General features: G+C 41.8%; 1 protein-coding gene across 1 annotated transcript in view; it reads left to right on the top strand.

Moving 5' to 3' along the window:
* Nucleotides 1-329: 329 nt before the first annotated feature.
* The window catches only part of HSD17B4 (hydroxysteroid 17-beta dehydrogenase 4), a 65,179-nt gene continuing 48,465 nt past the window's right edge, over nt 330-17,043 (top strand). The window contains exons 1-8 of the mRNA XM_063129494.1: nt 330-450; nt 4,472-4,525; nt 9,945-10,052; nt 11,687-11,746; nt 12,918-12,939; nt 13,032-13,078; nt 13,389-13,473; nt 16,695-16,882. Coding sequence (XP_062985564.1) covers nt 393-450; nt 4,472-4,525; nt 9,945-10,052; nt 11,687-11,746; nt 12,918-12,939; nt 13,032-13,078; nt 13,389-13,473; nt 16,695-16,882 — 622 coding nt within the window. The 5' untranslated portion in view covers nt 330-392. The remainder of the gene's footprint in view (nt 451-4,471; nt 4,526-9,944; nt 10,053-11,686; nt 11,747-12,917; nt 12,940-13,031; nt 13,079-13,388; nt 13,474-16,694; nt 16,883-17,043) is intronic.

Raw genomic sequence — 17,043 nt, 5'->3', positions numbered from 1 at the left:
GAACTGTAAAGGCTGGTGGCTCCTATTTCAGTGGGGCAGTGGATCCACTCTGGGTTTCAGTCAGAACTTTAAAGGAGCTATCCAAAGGGGTGAACTCTACCCCCCAAAAACCGGATTCAGCACCTTGAATAGCTCCTTTAGGTTTCTGACTGAAGCTCGGAGTGGATTCGCAGCCCCACTGAGATAGGAGCCACCCGCCTCCACTGAAAAAAAGCCTCTTCTGGCTCAGCCACAGCGCAAACGTTAATGAACTACAATTCCCAGAGTGCAGCGACCCAACTCGCGCACGCGCGGTTCCCCTCGCCCTTTGCCCGGCTTCTTCTCCACTTACCCTTTGCGCTGGGAAGGGTTGGTGGAGGAGTGTCTGAGACTGTCTAGGTTGTTGAAGAAGCATGTCCGCTCCGCTGAGGTTTGACGGGAGGGTGGTGCTTGTGACTGGTGCCGGGGGAGGTAAGCTGCGTCCTCGCTGCCTCACGGATGGCTTCTCAGGGACCCTGTCGGTCGAGTGCCCGAGTGTGGATAGGTGGCGAGGAAATGATGGCTGTGCTCCTGAAGGATCAGGACATGCGAACTATGGGGGGTGGGGGGCAGTAAATGCCTGGGAGTAAGTCCCTTTTGAACTCGGTGGGACTTACTTATGAGTAGGCATGTGTTAGGATTGCACTGGTAGCTCTTTCTCGTTTTCAACTGTGGCCACCCGGCTGCATCTGGGACAGTCAGGCAGAGGATACAAGGAAGGAACAGCTCGTATTGTCCGTCCCAGCAGAATCTTGCACCCAAATATGAATACTTATGCATAATCTTTTAAGCTGCTGTGGCATTTATAGAAAGCTTGTGGTTGGAATGTCAGACTAAGATTGGGGAGCCCCAGTTTCAAATCCTCACTCGGCCATGAAGCTCACCTCACAGGGATGTTTTGAGGATAAAAATGGGGAAATGACTGTGTATGTCTCCTTGAGTCTTTTGGAGGAATGATGGGATATTAATAAAATTAATGAAGCTGTCTATGGTGGGTATTACGTTTTGTGACTGTGGAGTCCACACGTTATATATGTCCTGGAGTCATTCTTTTCAACATGGGACGCCAAAATGCAATGATCTGGTCCTTTTGATCCTCTGTTACGTGAAATGACTATTTCTCATTTATTTATAAAAATGGACATAGAATCTTAGGAAAAGACATAGAATCTTAGGAAAATCTCCATTCTTAAAATATGTAGCAAATATTACTGACTTCAGCTGGGCTGAAGTTTAGAATATTGCCAATGTTTCCCTGAGATTGTACTTGGTGAAGATTTTAATTTTTCTGCTCTCCTGCATATTCGAGGATGAAGCAATTTCCCAAGGAAGATGGCACGCATGGATAATGAGCCCAGGGTGTGTTTTGGATGTACCTGCTACTTACTTACTTGTTGAACCAGTTTAAGTGCCCAGAATGCAAATAGAATCAAAATTATCAGATTAGCTTTTTACACTTTTATTTGAATGGCTTTACTATCATACTTTTTCATTTTAGATAGATATATCCACATTGAGAGTCAAAGATTACTTAGATTGAAGTAATAAAAGAAAGAAAGCTAAATAGAGAGAGAATCTTGTTAATAGTTCAGAATAAGTAAGGTGTTTTCTGATCTACCAGGTTAAGTACTATCTAGATTTATTACCCAGTTCAGAACCAAAAACTCCGTAGGATTAAACGTCACAGTTCTAGTAATAAAATTGTCAATGACTGTGAAGCTCTCTGATACAGACGTTTGTTTAAAAAACAGCCAAATATAATATCTACACATACATACATAATAATACAATGAGGCTGGTATAGGTGCGGGATAAAAATACTCTAAATAAATAATAAATAAAGATAGCTCATGGCTGAAGGAAAACCAAAACAAAAGATACGTTTTCTATTATTATTATTATTATTATTATTATTATTATTATTATTATTATTTCATTTATATCCCGCCTTTTTCCCTCCAAGGAAACCAAGGTGGCGTACATAATCCTCCTCCTCTTCATGTTATCCTCACAACAACAACCCTGTGAGGTCGGTTGGGCTGAGAGTCTGACCGGACCAAAGTCACCCAGTGGGTTTCCATGGCCGCGTGGGGACTAGGACCCAGATCTCCCGACTCCCAGTCCAACACCTTAGCAACTACACCATAGTGCCTAAGGGCACAATCCTGTGCATGTTTAAACAGAAAAAATGTCCTACAACTGGCTGGGGAATGCTGGCAATTGTAGGGCTTTTCTGCCTAAATATGCATTGGATTGTACCTTAAAACATCCCAGCATTGATGCCAGAGGGAGGGTAATTTGGGTAATTTCACAGTGTAGGTGCATCTGCAGAGAAGCCCCATCTCTATGTTGTCGCCAATTGGAAATCCTTAGACTGTAACATAGATAACAGGGCCTCACCTGAAGATCGGAATGGCCTGGGAGCTTGTATAGTGGGAGAGGTTTCTTGAGGCATCCTGGTCCTGAGTTGTATAGGTCTTTGTATATTAATACCAGTGCCTTAAACCCTGCTTGGTAGGCTGGCAGCCAGTGTAAATCCTCTAGCACAGATGTAATATGTGAACGATAAGGCACCCCAGTCAATAACCTCACCATTCCATTCTGCTTTACCTTGCAGCTTTTGAGCCACCCTTAAGGGCAGCCCCACACAAAGGCATTGTGGTAATCCAATCTTGAGGTTTCTGCTTAAGGCTATAGTCATCTACCCCCGTCACCTGAGAATTGAACTTAATGGGACTTCTGTGTAGATATGTATAGGGTGCATACATACAGTAACTCTATTCATAATACAAAATTCAAGATTCTTGAATTTGTGCAGTTCAAGTGCAATTCTCCCTAAGAGTAAGTTGTTATTATCAAAGATATAATATAATTCATAAAAGCATCTGTTCATGAAACCTTTAATTCATTTAGTAGCACTGTTAACATTAAACCAAAATATTTGCTGTCAAAAGTATAGTTTGGCATTGGTCTCAGCATAGAGATAAGCTATGTGAAAGGGATTACTTGTTACATGCCTGTATCGGGCTCCTGTTAAAAGCAGAGGAACAGAGCCAGGTTTTCTTTTAAGGGGCAATCATCCCCTAAGGTGAGTGTACACATTTTCTTTAAAGAACGGAGTTGAATTTTACTGGGGAGATAGATTAGCAGTTCATTGGATGCCCTTAAACAAGATAAACCATGGAATAACCAATGATGCGTATAAATGTGAAATCGGGAGATAATCAGGATGCATATAAATCCAGGATCCAATTGCACATGATACCAAAAAACAGGGCATTGATTCTATTCATAGAAAGTTTCTGTTTGAAGATGGGGTTCCACATAGCTGAAATGATCCCCTTTTATAATGACACTTGGTAGTCGACCTTGTCAAATTTGAATAAGTGCTTTTAATTTCTAAATGCTTTTATGAAACCTTATATATAGAAGCACTGTGTTGCCAATCCATCTTTGCAGCAGTTGTTTTGAGGAGAATGGAAGGAGCCTCAAGAGTGATCTCATGAATGAGCACAACAAAAGAATACTGTGTGTTGTTGTGAAAAACACTTCTCTGAATTTGTATGTAACCTCTTTTACTTAGCCGAGTGCTTCGTTCAGTGTTTTGTTTTTTTGAAACCACTTCATTTGTACGGAAATCAAAAACTTCAAGTTCTGTCCTTGCATTTTAAATTCTTCTGGCAAGTATCTTTTAATGATTTCCCACAAAATGGCTTTTGTAACTAAATTGGGCATGGGATCAAGATTGAAAGAGGGTGGTGTGAGGAAACAAAATTGAATTGCTTATAATAATGCTGTATAACCTGACATGCAGTTCCTATGGTAGAAAGAGTTCTTTCTTTGTTGCAGAATGATATGTAGATATCTAAACACTGAGGAAGGCATTCTAAATTTATTGCTACTTCAGGTGACGATGGGCATACTTTTCAAAGTTTGATAGCTTGAGTAGAATGCACCCTTGCTGCATTCTGGGCATTTGTTTTCAGGGCAAAGAATGTGGGTTCAAACCATTTCCATTGCTGCCTTCATGAAAGAGGCGTGCTCCAAGATGTTCACTTATGTTAAACTTCAACTTCCAAGACTACCATCCGTCATGCAAGATTGAACTACAGCTGAATACATTTCTTTTCCTTTGTATAAGTTTAGTGGTGTAAAATTCTACACGTACTGTATATCTGTGCATGAAAGGACCTAAGCAGTTAGTTTCTTCTGTGATGGCTCTCTTGGGACCACTAAGTAAGCTGGTGACATTTCCTTTGGGTGTCTGTTTCTGAGCTTCTACTGAATTTCTCATATCAAGTGGTTCCACTGGACTTTGTATGTGAAGCAACCTCAGAATGGTTGTTGCTTTTTGCAGAGTTTCCACACACACCCCTCCCTAGAATTTTATTTTTTGTGTGGCTTTAAAACTGTCGGGGTTATAAAATACCTTCTTGTTTTTAATCCATGCTAGGACTGGGCAGAGCATATGCGCTGGCTTTTGCTGAAAGAGGAGCTTCTGTGGTTGGTAAGTTCTTTACTTTTGATCTTCTGCCAGCAACCATTGCTTTTTGTAACAGTGACTTGAAATGCTGCAACTTGCTCTACCAACCTTTGCAATTTTTTAAATTGTTACCTGAATGCCAAAACCATTCTTGGGTTTCTTTTCCAGTGAAATTTATCTGACTTTCTTTAGTTGGCAAGGTAGCTGGGCCTTCATCCATGAGGAATCATTCTGTGCCTTTTATCATGCTGGCATTCTGGTCATTCACCCTCTTGCCCACAGGTTCTATATGTTCCTGGGGTGGTAGCCTAGTGCTAAGCTATAGTGGTAGCTAGTTGTTGGGCAAATTAATATTTCCTGAAAACGAAGGCAGCTGTGATAACACAATGGGCTGTTTTAGAAGTGTGTGTGTCTCAAAATCATGCAGACAGTGTTGTGGAATACACACATGTACATGCTCCTACCTCACTGTGGAACTTCAGAAATTAAGGGTGCAACTCTATGCATGTTTAAACAGTAAGAAGTTTTACAACTCCCAGCATGCTCCATCCTGGGAAATGCCGAGAGTTGTAGGACTTTCCCCCCTGAAATATGCATAGGATTATTATGTTCTTCAATCATAGTCATCCATGACAAGGCAACATCTATTTCATCTGATGCATTAAAGGGAACTGAGCAGTTGCTTGGTGCAGATATTTCCACATAGGTGTTAGCTCACGGGGTAGTTAACAGGGTGAGAACTAATGGTAGGCCTATTTGCTTTACTGGGTTTATAGTGCACTGGTCTGGAGCAGCTTGCCCCAACCTGGTGCCCTCCAGATAGGTTTGACCCCAACACATAGCTGGGAAATGCTGGAAATTGGGGTCCAACATATCCAGAGGGCATCAGGTTGGGGAAGGCTACATGGGAGCATAAACCAAGTTGAGGCAACTGGAATATAAAATTAGTTGTTATGGATCAAGTGCTCTCGGTTTTTCTCCAAAGAGTGTGTGTCAAGCCCCTACAGCCCATTAAAATATCTTCACTAGGAGTTCAGTTGTGTTGTTTTCAGTGGCACTTGTTTCTCATTAGCTGCACATTTGAGCCTTAAGACTGCAATTCCATGCTTACTTAACTAGAAAACATGTCCCATTGGACTCAGTATGGGACTTATTTCTGAGTGAATGGGCCTAGGTTTGGCCTGATCAACACCCTCCTTGCTCCATATGGCGTTGGCAATACTCTCTCCCACTTCTGATTGCATAGCAACTGTAAGCACAATTTTTGGCTGCCTGTGTTGAAATTCGTGTAGCTTTCTGTAATTCAGTACCTGGAAATTAAAAGCAAAGTCCTTATCGCAAGGCAGGAAAGCTCCTTGATTGAGTGGCTGTGGTTTTTCAAGAGCTCGTTTGGATAGCTTTGCAATCAACTTGCTTCCATGGACAAAGGTTATTGCATTGTGCAATATGGTTTTAGGAGTGCTGTAGTTGGGAGTGAATTGAGGACGGTGCATTATATACTCCACTAATCCCAAGCTGCTGATTTGCAACAGTATTTTGTCTACTTTAGCACATCAAAACTGTTTTTTATGTATTGCCAATATTCAACCCTGATTATGCCATGATTTCTGAATCTGGTTTGGAGGACAAGTGCTAAGTATAGTTTTGCCCATTTGGATATCACAGCAAACTAATGTTAGTGCTAAACCAGAAACTGAAAGGGAAGGAGAGAATGTGTGAGCAGATGACAAAACTGAGCGAATAAATCGTGTTGGCAGACCTGAGTTAAGGCATGGGGAATATATTTTTCAAATGTTTAGGTAGCAGAATTGCAAGTTTCACTAGAAATGCAGCCAGGAATGACAACTTACATTTATCATAGGCTTACACTTTCTTTTTCTTCTCTTTTTTTAAAGAACAGTGGTTTTTGGCCTCTAACTCACATCAGCCCTGACCTCTGGCCATGCTTGCTGGGGCTGATGGGAGTTTGAGTCCAACAACACCTAGAGTGCCACAGGTTTCTCACCTGTGTTTTAGAACAACCATCCCCTTTGCTGATGGAAGTAAATAAGGCAAAGGCCAATCCTCAACTGCTTCATACTTTTCTATGAAGTTTGGACTAGGATCCAAAGGCGTTAGGTCACTTTGCAAACTGCTTGTTGCAGACAGTGTTCTTTTTTGTTGCAGTTTCCTCTGCAACGACTCTGAGAGCGGGCAAAACAAGCAATTTAAACTTAGCCATTGTGAAAGCAGCTACAACAAAAACTCTGCAGAAAGGACCGGGGCATGCAGTTCTTTTTCATTTAGCAGCTGTTTTGCATTACAACTTTTGTTCTGCAAGTGGTTAAAGAGAGTTGATATACGAGCTTTCATACTTTTTTAATGTAAGCAATGCTCAAAGTATTTGGAAACAACAAAGGCTCTGTAGCGGTAAAGCTGAAGCAGAGTGGATTAAAACTATGATTTTAAGGGGAAACTTTAATTGGATTTTAAAAAATTTAATTTGAAGTGTATGTTTTTAATGTAAATGCCAAGTTTCTCTTTTTTTAAAAATAAGGTTAATATTAAATAATTTGAATATAAGCATGTTAGCCCTGCAGTTAGTCTAAGTAGAATCACCACGTCTTCCAGATTAATTGAGAAGGCTTTTCTATGTCAATGAAGAACAAATTTTATTGTTTCTCAAATGTGAATATTTGCAATCTACCTACCAAATGCAAACATTTCACTTTCACTTTATGAAAAGAAACTGCTGTAGTCTGCCCAAAAACTATCAGACCTTACTTCAACATACAAGTCATGGATATTTAATTTTGTTTGAGATGTGGGACTGGACCAAGGCAGGCTGAAGCAGAAAGAAACAGTACTGGGCTACATCCAGTGGTGTCCGTCTGGCATAATTTGTTAGTCAACACGATAACACATGGTTCAACAACAACTCACAATCAACCCTTGGGTTATTTGTGTTGTCAGAACCCAGCCATTGTTTTGAAGTTGGCGTCATGTTCTCATTTTTTCTATTGTTCTCATGAATTTAAAGGCTCTTTAGTACAAGGTTTGCAATCACTTCAGTCTAGTTAAAAATGATATGCTTTTAAACAATTGTTAGCCATTAGGGAATAAGCTTTGGCTCTTGCGGCAGAGGAACTGGTGTTCTGCTCTTATTGGCGGAGTTCAGACAACACGTTTCTAAACAGTGGCTTTAGAATTCCACTGTGGAGTTTTTACACCATCGTTGAGAAATGTGTTGTCTGGTGGGAAAACTCCAGCTGACAGTGGAGTTATTTTTGGAAAAGACTCCACGCTGAATTTCCATGCTGTGCAGAGGAGAGTTCCTGCACAACCAATGTGTTGTGTGTAGGGCTCTGTGGAGTTCTCTGTTGTGTTGGGTTGACTTTTCCCACGGGCTACAGAGTTCCCTGGCAAGAGCAGCAAAAGGAACAAATGCTGCTCTAGGAGAACTGCTGGGATTGGGGTTGGGTTTTTTGCAGCAATGGCTTATTGGATACCATCAGGAGGACCCGGGGAGGAGAGAGGGCGGAGGAACTGTCAGTCAGATGTCGCAATGGATTTTACTCAACTCCACGGTAACCCACAGTCACACAATGGTGGAGTTAGAACATGTTCTGTGGGGAGTACCTCTTAAAAACTCAACCATTGAGTGGAGTTTTCACATTGCGTTGACTAATGTGTTGTTTGAACTGAGCCATTACCTCATGTCCTGTCTATAATTCCATATAGTTAATGCATAACCACGTCAATATTTTATAAGCTATCTTGGAAGTCATCTGTAAAGCTCTTACTTGGGACACTGTAAATATCTATAGCAAGTAGTTGCTACATATATTTCATTTGTTAGTTGTGGTAGTTTTGCATTGTCACATTCCAGAGATGACAGAAAATGGGTATTTGTTGATATTGTTTCCTTTAAAATGCTTTGCCCCATGAAGCTAAAATCCACTAGTTAGGTTGGCTGCTGAAAGAAATGAGCAATTACCATCTGTTCATGCAAGTGGAGAAAAGGCTCAGATGTAAAGATTTGGCTGGATTGTACAGCTAACCTTCCCCAAGCGCAAGACTTAGTCATGCAAGATTAGCAAATGTTTCCTGAAGGATCGTAATAGGTCTTCTGTGCAGTCTGCCCACTTGGATGTCTGATTACCATGTCACAGCAGTTGCCATTGCCAAAAAGACAAAGTGCAAGGGTCAACACTGGTTTGTTTCCTTGGCAGTGGGAACAGCAGTAGCCCAAAGCAGCCAAAGATCGGTTTGCTCTCCTGCAATTCTTTACCATGCATGCATGTCTTGTTTTTGGTTCCCACTCTGTTTTCTTATTGCAGCCTTATTTCTGGTAAGGTATTTCTGGTATTTCTGCAGTAGTGCGAACCTGTACAATCTCTCCCCTCAGCCCACCACCACCCTCCCCTGATAGGAAATACCAAGCCACCATGTTTAACCACATTTGGGATAGCGATATTGCTTTAAATTAGTAATGATGCCTTATGAGATAATTAATTTTATTCTGTTCACCCCCCCCTGTTCATTCAGGAGTATTTCTCAGAATATTTTTTCTGACACCTTTTTTAATGTACTTCATCACCCCAGAGGAATGAATGACCCTAGCAACTAAGCCAAATGTTAAATTGCATTCTCTTCTTTGGCCACATGGGGGTAATCCTGTTTCATATAAGCAGCAATACTAAAAGTGCTCCTTTTGAGCTTCTTTCCTAGATAAAGTGTTTTGCATTATTATTACTTCATCTGAATTTTTGCCATGCATTAGGGAGATAGCACTTGATTTATGGCTGAAAACATGCAAAATAAAAAGTGCATGTTTCTTACAGTTCAAAAGCACTGAATTGCAATGATGAAACTAAAGTGGTCATTTCTGCCTGGAATATAAAGTCAAGGTTTTGCAAAACCATTGTTTACACCTACAAACTTCAGGGCTGTTGCCTTTAATCATTGAGTGAGTCATTTTTTAAGAACAGGAACTGACAAAAGATAGCCTTCCATTTATCCTGCAAGCGTTTGTCAGATGGTCAGATTCCCACCTCGACCTTAGAGTTATATGTTGAAAGTCTTGATGCGCAAACTGCTGACCCTATGATGGCCACTCAAGGGCAGAGTTGCTATATACCCACGTTTCAAAGGCCCTTTACATAAGTTGGTTCCGTTGTTGTTTTTGGTAGCCCTGTTGTTGTATTTGGCGTTGCTGTTTATATTTGTGAATATTTCGTAAGAGTAGTAAAATTTTGGTTCAATCAAATTGATGCTCCTGCTAGTGTTCCAGCTCCACAGCCATAGGAAGAGCAGATGGTGGAATTTGGCTTCTTTCCCCTGTTTCTGACCACTGTGCTAACGTCTGAGCCATCTCTTGAAACCACAGAAAATGATGACTGTTTTACCTGCAAGTACCAGGAAAAATACTAGGTCCTAATTTCTCTTTTCTGTTGTTTCACAGTGAATGATCTTGGAGGGGACTTCAAGGGACATGGAAAGAGCTCCTCAGCTGCTGACAAGGTTGTAGAAGAAATAAGAGCCAAAGGTGGAAAAGCAGTGGCGAACTATGGTATGTTTCTTGCCTTCCTCTTTTTCCCCACCCCCCAAATAAAAAAAAATGTATGCAGCTAAATCTGCTATTGGAGCATGCGTACTGACAGTAGGTTACTGAAGTCTCAATTCCTGTTCTTCATGATTCTATGCAGTTTTGCCAAAATCTCAGATCAGGGGTTTCCTTGACATTTTAAATGACTGTCACTAGATTAGTGGTATCCAACACTAGTGGAATTTCGTTTTGGTTTGGACACACCAGTTGGTTCTAATCTTGTCCTTGGAAGCAAAATCCAATTTGTTCTTTGCACAATACAACAGCCCAGCTGATAGGCTGAGAACCACTCAGTATTTTGAAGTGATGTAAATGTGGTTCATTTCCCATCAAGTTGTATTCCTTGTAGCCTGTGGTTGCATTAAACAATGAAGACCACATTTCACTGCCCTAATGCTTATCTCGAGAGCTGGTACTTTCTCCATGGCATTTAAATTACACCTCTGCTTCTTTATTTTGCAAAGCACTTCAGTGCTACTTAAATTTCTCTACCCAATAGTTTCTTGGTAGTACTTCAGCTCAGTGACTCGGTTCGCATGCCACGGCAGCAATTCCTAGGTTCTTCAACCAAGAAATGGTGGGGGAAAGCAGAGCTGACTGCTTAGACTTTTAATTAACGACGCAGGAGCGCCCCTGTTCTTGAGTTGTTTCATGACATGCAAACCTGGAAACTGGTTTTTTTCTGGGTCAAACAGAGTTAGCCCAGCAGCAAACCATGGGCAAGCCATAAGCTGTGATGTCAGAAGCAGTCCTGCAGGCAGCTTTATTTGTTTCTTTCTCTTCTTCACCACACTGCTGGTTTCCCTGGATTTCCTTCTCAGCTTTCCTCCTTTGCTGTCCTGCTGCCTTCACCCCTTCCCTCCACCAGCCGCCTTCCCCTTTCCAACTGGCATTTTGCACTCTCCTTCTGTTCTGTGCTCCTCTTCCTTTATTCAAGCCACATTCCAAGGCCTTTAGAGGCAGGCATTACATATATCTTCCCTTCTAAGAGATGGTGCGAATGCAGTGGCTCAGGTCCAAAGAACCAAATGCGGTTACTGGGCACCCAGCAAAGCTTTCCTGTCCCCCTTCCCACTGCAGTCCACTGTGCCTATCTGCCAAGGCCCTCCTGAGGGTCCGGGCACCTCACTGCAATTGCATGTGTTGAGGCTGCGGAAAGGGAGAGGACAGATTGGCTTCTATGCACAAATAGACGTGGCAAGGAGCACTTTGGATCCAAGCCAGTGTTTTCTTCTTCAGGCAAACGGTCCATCGAGAGGTACATATTTATGTGAATAACATCTTGAGGAATCATGAGTATAGCTGGAAGAAATTCTCAGATCGCAGTAGCTACCTTCACAGGAATTGCTGCTATCTGGATCTGCGATCAGCTTGCTTACTCTCACCTTGCATTGTTCTTGCCAGTGCATCACTGAGCGAAAGCCAAGATCATTTACACGGGAAGAAAGTGCTGTTTGTAAAGTGGCCTCTAGGCATTGTATTCAGGTTATTGTTCATGTGTCCATCTCCCATCCCGCGATGATATCTCTATTTTATAAGCCCAGTGGTCTGTCATTACTGATTTCTATTTGTTTATTCTCTGGAACTTGTTTCCACAGATTCAGTGGAAGCTGGTGAGAAGCTTGTGCAAACAGCATTGGATGCTTTCGGGAGAATAGGTATGATTTCAAGATTATGTGGATTACTTAGTGGGTTAAAAATTCAGCAGCTGCACTAAAAAAATGCACACACAAGGTAATATTTGGAAGTGATCGCTTCCTGTTACTGGGTCATTTTGTGATGTCCAAACCCAGAAAGTCTGCATTGTTTTGAGGTTAAACAACCAAGAGGTAACCTATTTGGGGGGGGGGTTAAGTTTGGGTTGTTTAACCCATAAATAACCCAAGTTTCTGGGTTAACATATCATGAAACTCAGGTTGGTTTTAGCTGGTATATTTACCTTGTTTCACAGGAAGGGGAACCTAAAGGACCTCACAGACACTCACAGTGGACACACAGGCTACCCTGGCCACTATGAGTTTTTGGAATCAAGCGCTGCGGTAATCATCTCAGAGAACACCACTTTGTGTTCTTCAGACCCATGCAGGCCAAGACTGATATAGGTGATGTGGGGGGACTGAATGGCTCACTAAGACATTCTTGTGGACCACAGAGCCAAGAAGAATCTGGTTGCAAAAATAGACTTTGGAATGGAGAACCCTGAAGCATGTGGACCCTGACTCATCCAAGGAAAATTACAAACAGAAAGCGAGGCAAAGGCAATTGGGTGAAGGAGGCAAGGAAAGGAAGCTAATTGTGTGTACGTGTTTGTGCTTGTCTTAAAACCCTGAAAGACCTCAGCACAATGCCCTAGACTCTCAACTCATTCACTGAAAGAGGAAGCCACCAGGCTTTGAGTCGGAAACTTATAAGCAGTGCCGCAGCCCATTGCGAGACATGGCTCCCAGCATTCCAAGAGGCCCAAAAGAGGTCAGTGGCCCCAAGATTGAGGTCACCTACCAAGAACAGGAGGCTCACAGATGCTCTCACTATGTCATTGGGCTGCACCATGAATAGAAGCTGGCTGGACAGCCACAGTGGATGTTTTATCAGGGCGAATATCCGGTGTTTCCAATCTTTGCATACAGCAGAAGTGCAAGCATTTTATATTCCTGAGATATGCTCTCCCTCTGGATTTGTAAGATTAAATGCAATAATGTCATAGTACATAGACATGAAATTAATTGCCCATAATGTAGTAGTAACATACATTAGCATGCATATCAGACCTTGGAATAGAGTAGATGCATATTTATACATCTTAATATTTTGTCTTTGTTTATTTTGCAGATATTCTGATCAATAATGCTGGGTAAGTAAATCTGAATGTAGATCCCCTCCTCTTTTGTTGCATTATGTTACAACCCTTCTTATTGAGTTCGTGATGGTTTTGCTTCCATGTAGGATACTGAGGGATCGTACATTCCCTAGGATCAGCAATGAAGACTGGGGTGAGTTGATTAAGTAGCAAAGCCCATTGGTTTAAAGAAATATCCATGTTGCACTTCTGCATGCTTGTACTCCTTCAAGACATTTATTTATTTATTTATTTATTTTTATTTATTTATTATATTTATATACCGCCCCATAGCCGAAGCTCTCAGGGCAGTTTACAAAAGTTAAAAACAGTAAACATTAAAACTATACAAAATTTAAAACCATCAAAAACATAAAAACAACAGTATAAAAACAACAGTATCCATTTAAAAACAACAGTTCTGATAAGACATGCAGGTATTCAACTGCTTGAATTCTTTCTAGATACAATTCACAAAGTGCATTTGAAGGGGTCCTTCCTGGTAACCCGAGCTGCATGGAACCATATGAAAAATCAGAATTTCGGAAGGTAAATGGCTTTGGTTGCTCCTGAATGTGCCGTATACGGATCCAAGGTTGTGTCAAAGTTAATAAGCAGAAAAGTACCGTACTGACCCTGCTGAATGGGGTGAGCTGTGGTATATATGTGTGTGTGTGTGTGGGGGGGAAACAGGGAAGGTTGAGGGACTTCTGCGAGTAGAGTCCTTCTTGTCGCTGAAGGTCCCTTCCTCTGGCGGAAGTCAGGTCCTGGAGATGCTGCTGCTGCTGCTGCTGCTGCACCTTTTTAAGTATTCAAAACACTTCACATCATCTAGCTGAAATTCTTACAATAGGCCTGTTAAGTATTTTTATCGTCCATATTGCAGATGGCCGGGGGGCAGGGGGCATGGATCAGAGAGATTGGCTTGTTAGGATTTGTTTGATTTGATCCTGGGACTTCCTTATTTGTAGCTCAGTCTCTTAAATACTACACTACAGCAGCTGCCTATATTCCTCAAGCTATACTATGAAAAGCCTGTTTCAAACAGTCTCTAAACACGCCTCAAAATATCCTGAACCTGGCTGAATTATATCACTCCTGTGTTTTCTGGTAGCCCAGGCAATCGTCAGCCAAAGATTGAGGCTGGCTTTCACTAAAAGGATCTTTCCGCTGGCCCCAAAGCGAAAACATCTGCACCCCCTTACTCATGTCCTTTGGTAGGATGCTTGCTCTATGAACAGGCTAATTGCTTTAAAAATGGCAAATCAAACCTCCAACAAATTCCTCCTTCAATATGCTTTCAGAAAAAGAGATGTTTCACATGGTGCCACGTTGTTCACTGTCAGTCACAGTTAAATTGGATATGGATTTTTAAGAAAAACACTGCCGTGTGCATGAGTAGTTACAATATTTGGTATACGTCCCGTCTGTCTGCCCCCATTTTCAGAAGGCTTCATTTATTTAGCATTCATTTAGGATAACTCCGGTATTCTTTTGTTAACTAAACTGTCCCCAAATACAACTGGGGATATAGTATTTTGTGCTCTAGTAATTTGAGTGTTGGACTACTTTAACACTACCAACAGCACAGACCTAAACATGTTTATTTGGAGGTAAAGTTATAGCGTGTCTTACTCCTCCATTAAGGGTGCAACCATATACATACTTACCTGGGAGTGAATTCAGTGGGACTTACTTTTGAGTAGACATGCATAGGTTTGCTGTATTAGACCTGGTCTGCACATAATGCTAGCCCATGGTTTATTTAATCCATGATTAACCCATGGATTGTTGCCCTAGCCAGGGTTTATCTGGCACATATACAAACGAACTATAGTTCGTTTTCTCAATCCCTGGGTGGTGGTGGTGGTTTTTCTCCTTTGCACGCTCCGTCCCTTTGCAGTGCTCTAGTACTGGGATGTTGTCAGGTTTCCCGGTCTCTCAGGCAAGCACACATTCTGGCAAACTGACATGGGACACCCAAATCAGCGAGACTTCTTTATTGCAGGAAATCCCAATGCATAAGCTTAATGGCTACACACTTCAAAAATCATATAGCTGATGGTCAGTAGCTATAGGCTCCAAGAAATTCCAGAACAGTCAAAAGCCAATCACTACTACCATGATGAGATCCCCATCAACGTGGTTTCCCCATTTCCATCTCCACGATTCTGAACACAAGGGAAGGCCAATCCATACACGGGTTCCAAACCTGGACAATGGAGGGGGATGATTCCTGGCATGATCTGTCAGGAAATCATAGGAGCAAATTCTTGAAAGGCCTAACAAACCACCCTGGGAGAGCTAGTCCAACCTCGGATCATTCATTGATAACTCTAGGCAACATGGTCAAGGGTTAAACAAGATCATGGGGAAAGGTAAACCCTCAAACACAAGGAGTTCCATGCCACTGCTTTCACACGGAGGTCCAGCAGTCAGATTAAGCCCAGTCTGCTGGTACACTGAGCTGATGACAAACAAAGACATACAATCCAGAGCAAATGAGAGTTCAAGCCTATGAATAGCCTCACAGTACTTTTCATGGCAAGTTCTTAGTAATCCAAAGTTCCACTTAGGAGGGAGAATGTGCAGAGTGCCCCCAGAGTCTCAGATCCAAATAGAGGTTTTCTGGGAACGCAGACCAGATGTTCCTAGCAAAGATTTCTCACCTTTGCACCAGTTTATAAAGGGAGCCATAGGCCTCTTCCAGACCACTTGACAGACAGGGGCTTTTGGCCTTTCAGCAATGCCCGTATCCAAAAAGGGCAGCACTACTCAGCCTACCAAGATGACACTTCAATCTGGGCGATCCTTCTTCAAACCCTCAACATTTCTCTATCAAGTTCTCATAGACAGCTTCTCTGCCAAGGCAGAGTAGAGGCAACTCCCTCATCTGAGATAGCTGACAGAGATCAACTCACACAGATTCCGACATTTCAGAGGCCAAACAGGCCCAAAGCCTTCCAGATTACTTCTAATTAAATCTTAGCTTAAAAAAACCCCTATAAGACCCCATGACAGTGCCTTAACTATCCCTGACATATTTAGAGTATCTGGATTTTTTTACCACTGTTGCTCGCCACCTCTGTAGCCCGTTGAAACAGCCCATGAACAAACCCTGGTCCTGTATTTGCATGTAATGACAACCCATGGTTTAAACAACCCAGAGTTCACAAACAAACAAACATTGATTTTCTTTCTGGGTTGTTTGTAGTTAACAAGCCATACTTGGTTAGAGCAGCTGGGTTCACATTTCGCAACAACCCAGAATTCAATAAAGCATGGGTTAAAGAAACCATGGGTTAGTGTTATCTGGAAACCACTACTTAACATTCAGAAGATTGTGGCCTAAATCATTGTATTTGAAATTTCATGCATATTAATTGTCCTTAGAGGGAGGATGATCATGTATTTGTTGTTGACAATGATGGTAACATGCTAAGTGTGTCCCGTTATCACCGCTACTGCAATAGTTTCTGTGAATCCACCCTAAGGTAGAATAAGAGAGTATATCAGGAACAACTTATTTTCTATTTGCTGGTCAGTTATTGGCACTTCTACACCTTGCTAAATGTCCTAGTTGCTCTCTTACCTGGTAAATCTGCAAATCGCTTTGCTACTGCATGAAAAGGTTAGTGCTTTTAGCGGAATGTGCCGCCACATAATAAGATTCAATTAACTTGCTTTTACTGATGTATTCTCTTTATATCGTTTATAGCTTTTGTTGCTATGGAATTTTAACACAGGGATTCATTGCTTTTTGTTTCAAGAATAATTATGACTTCCTCAGCTGCTGGAATATATGGCAACTTTGGTCAGGCAAACTACAGTGCTGCCAAGCTTGGTCTTTTGGGCCTTGCGAACACAATTGCCATTGAAGGCAGGAAGTACAACATCCACTGTAACACCATTGCTCCCACTGCAGGGTCCAGGCTGACACAGACTGTTATGCCTCAGGGTAAGCAGCTTTTACAAATGACTGGCATATTGCTGGCAGATTTAGTATGATGAAACTGCTGTGATACTTTTCTGCTCCTGAATGTTCTTCTGCTTTTGATTGAGCTTTGGATTTGGTCATTAAATCACTGAAAAGAAAGGAAAATGTTTCTTTTAAAAATG

The sequence above is a fragment of the Elgaria multicarinata genome, chromosome 6, assembly GCF_023053635.1.
Source record: "Elgaria multicarinata webbii isolate HBS135686 ecotype San Diego chromosome 6, rElgMul1.1.pri, whole genome shotgun sequence".
In the NCBI taxonomy this organism is placed as follows: domain Eukaryota; kingdom Metazoa; phylum Chordata; class Lepidosauria; order Squamata; family Anguidae; genus Elgaria; species Elgaria multicarinata.
This window is presented reverse-complemented; position numbering and strand designations above follow the sequence as displayed.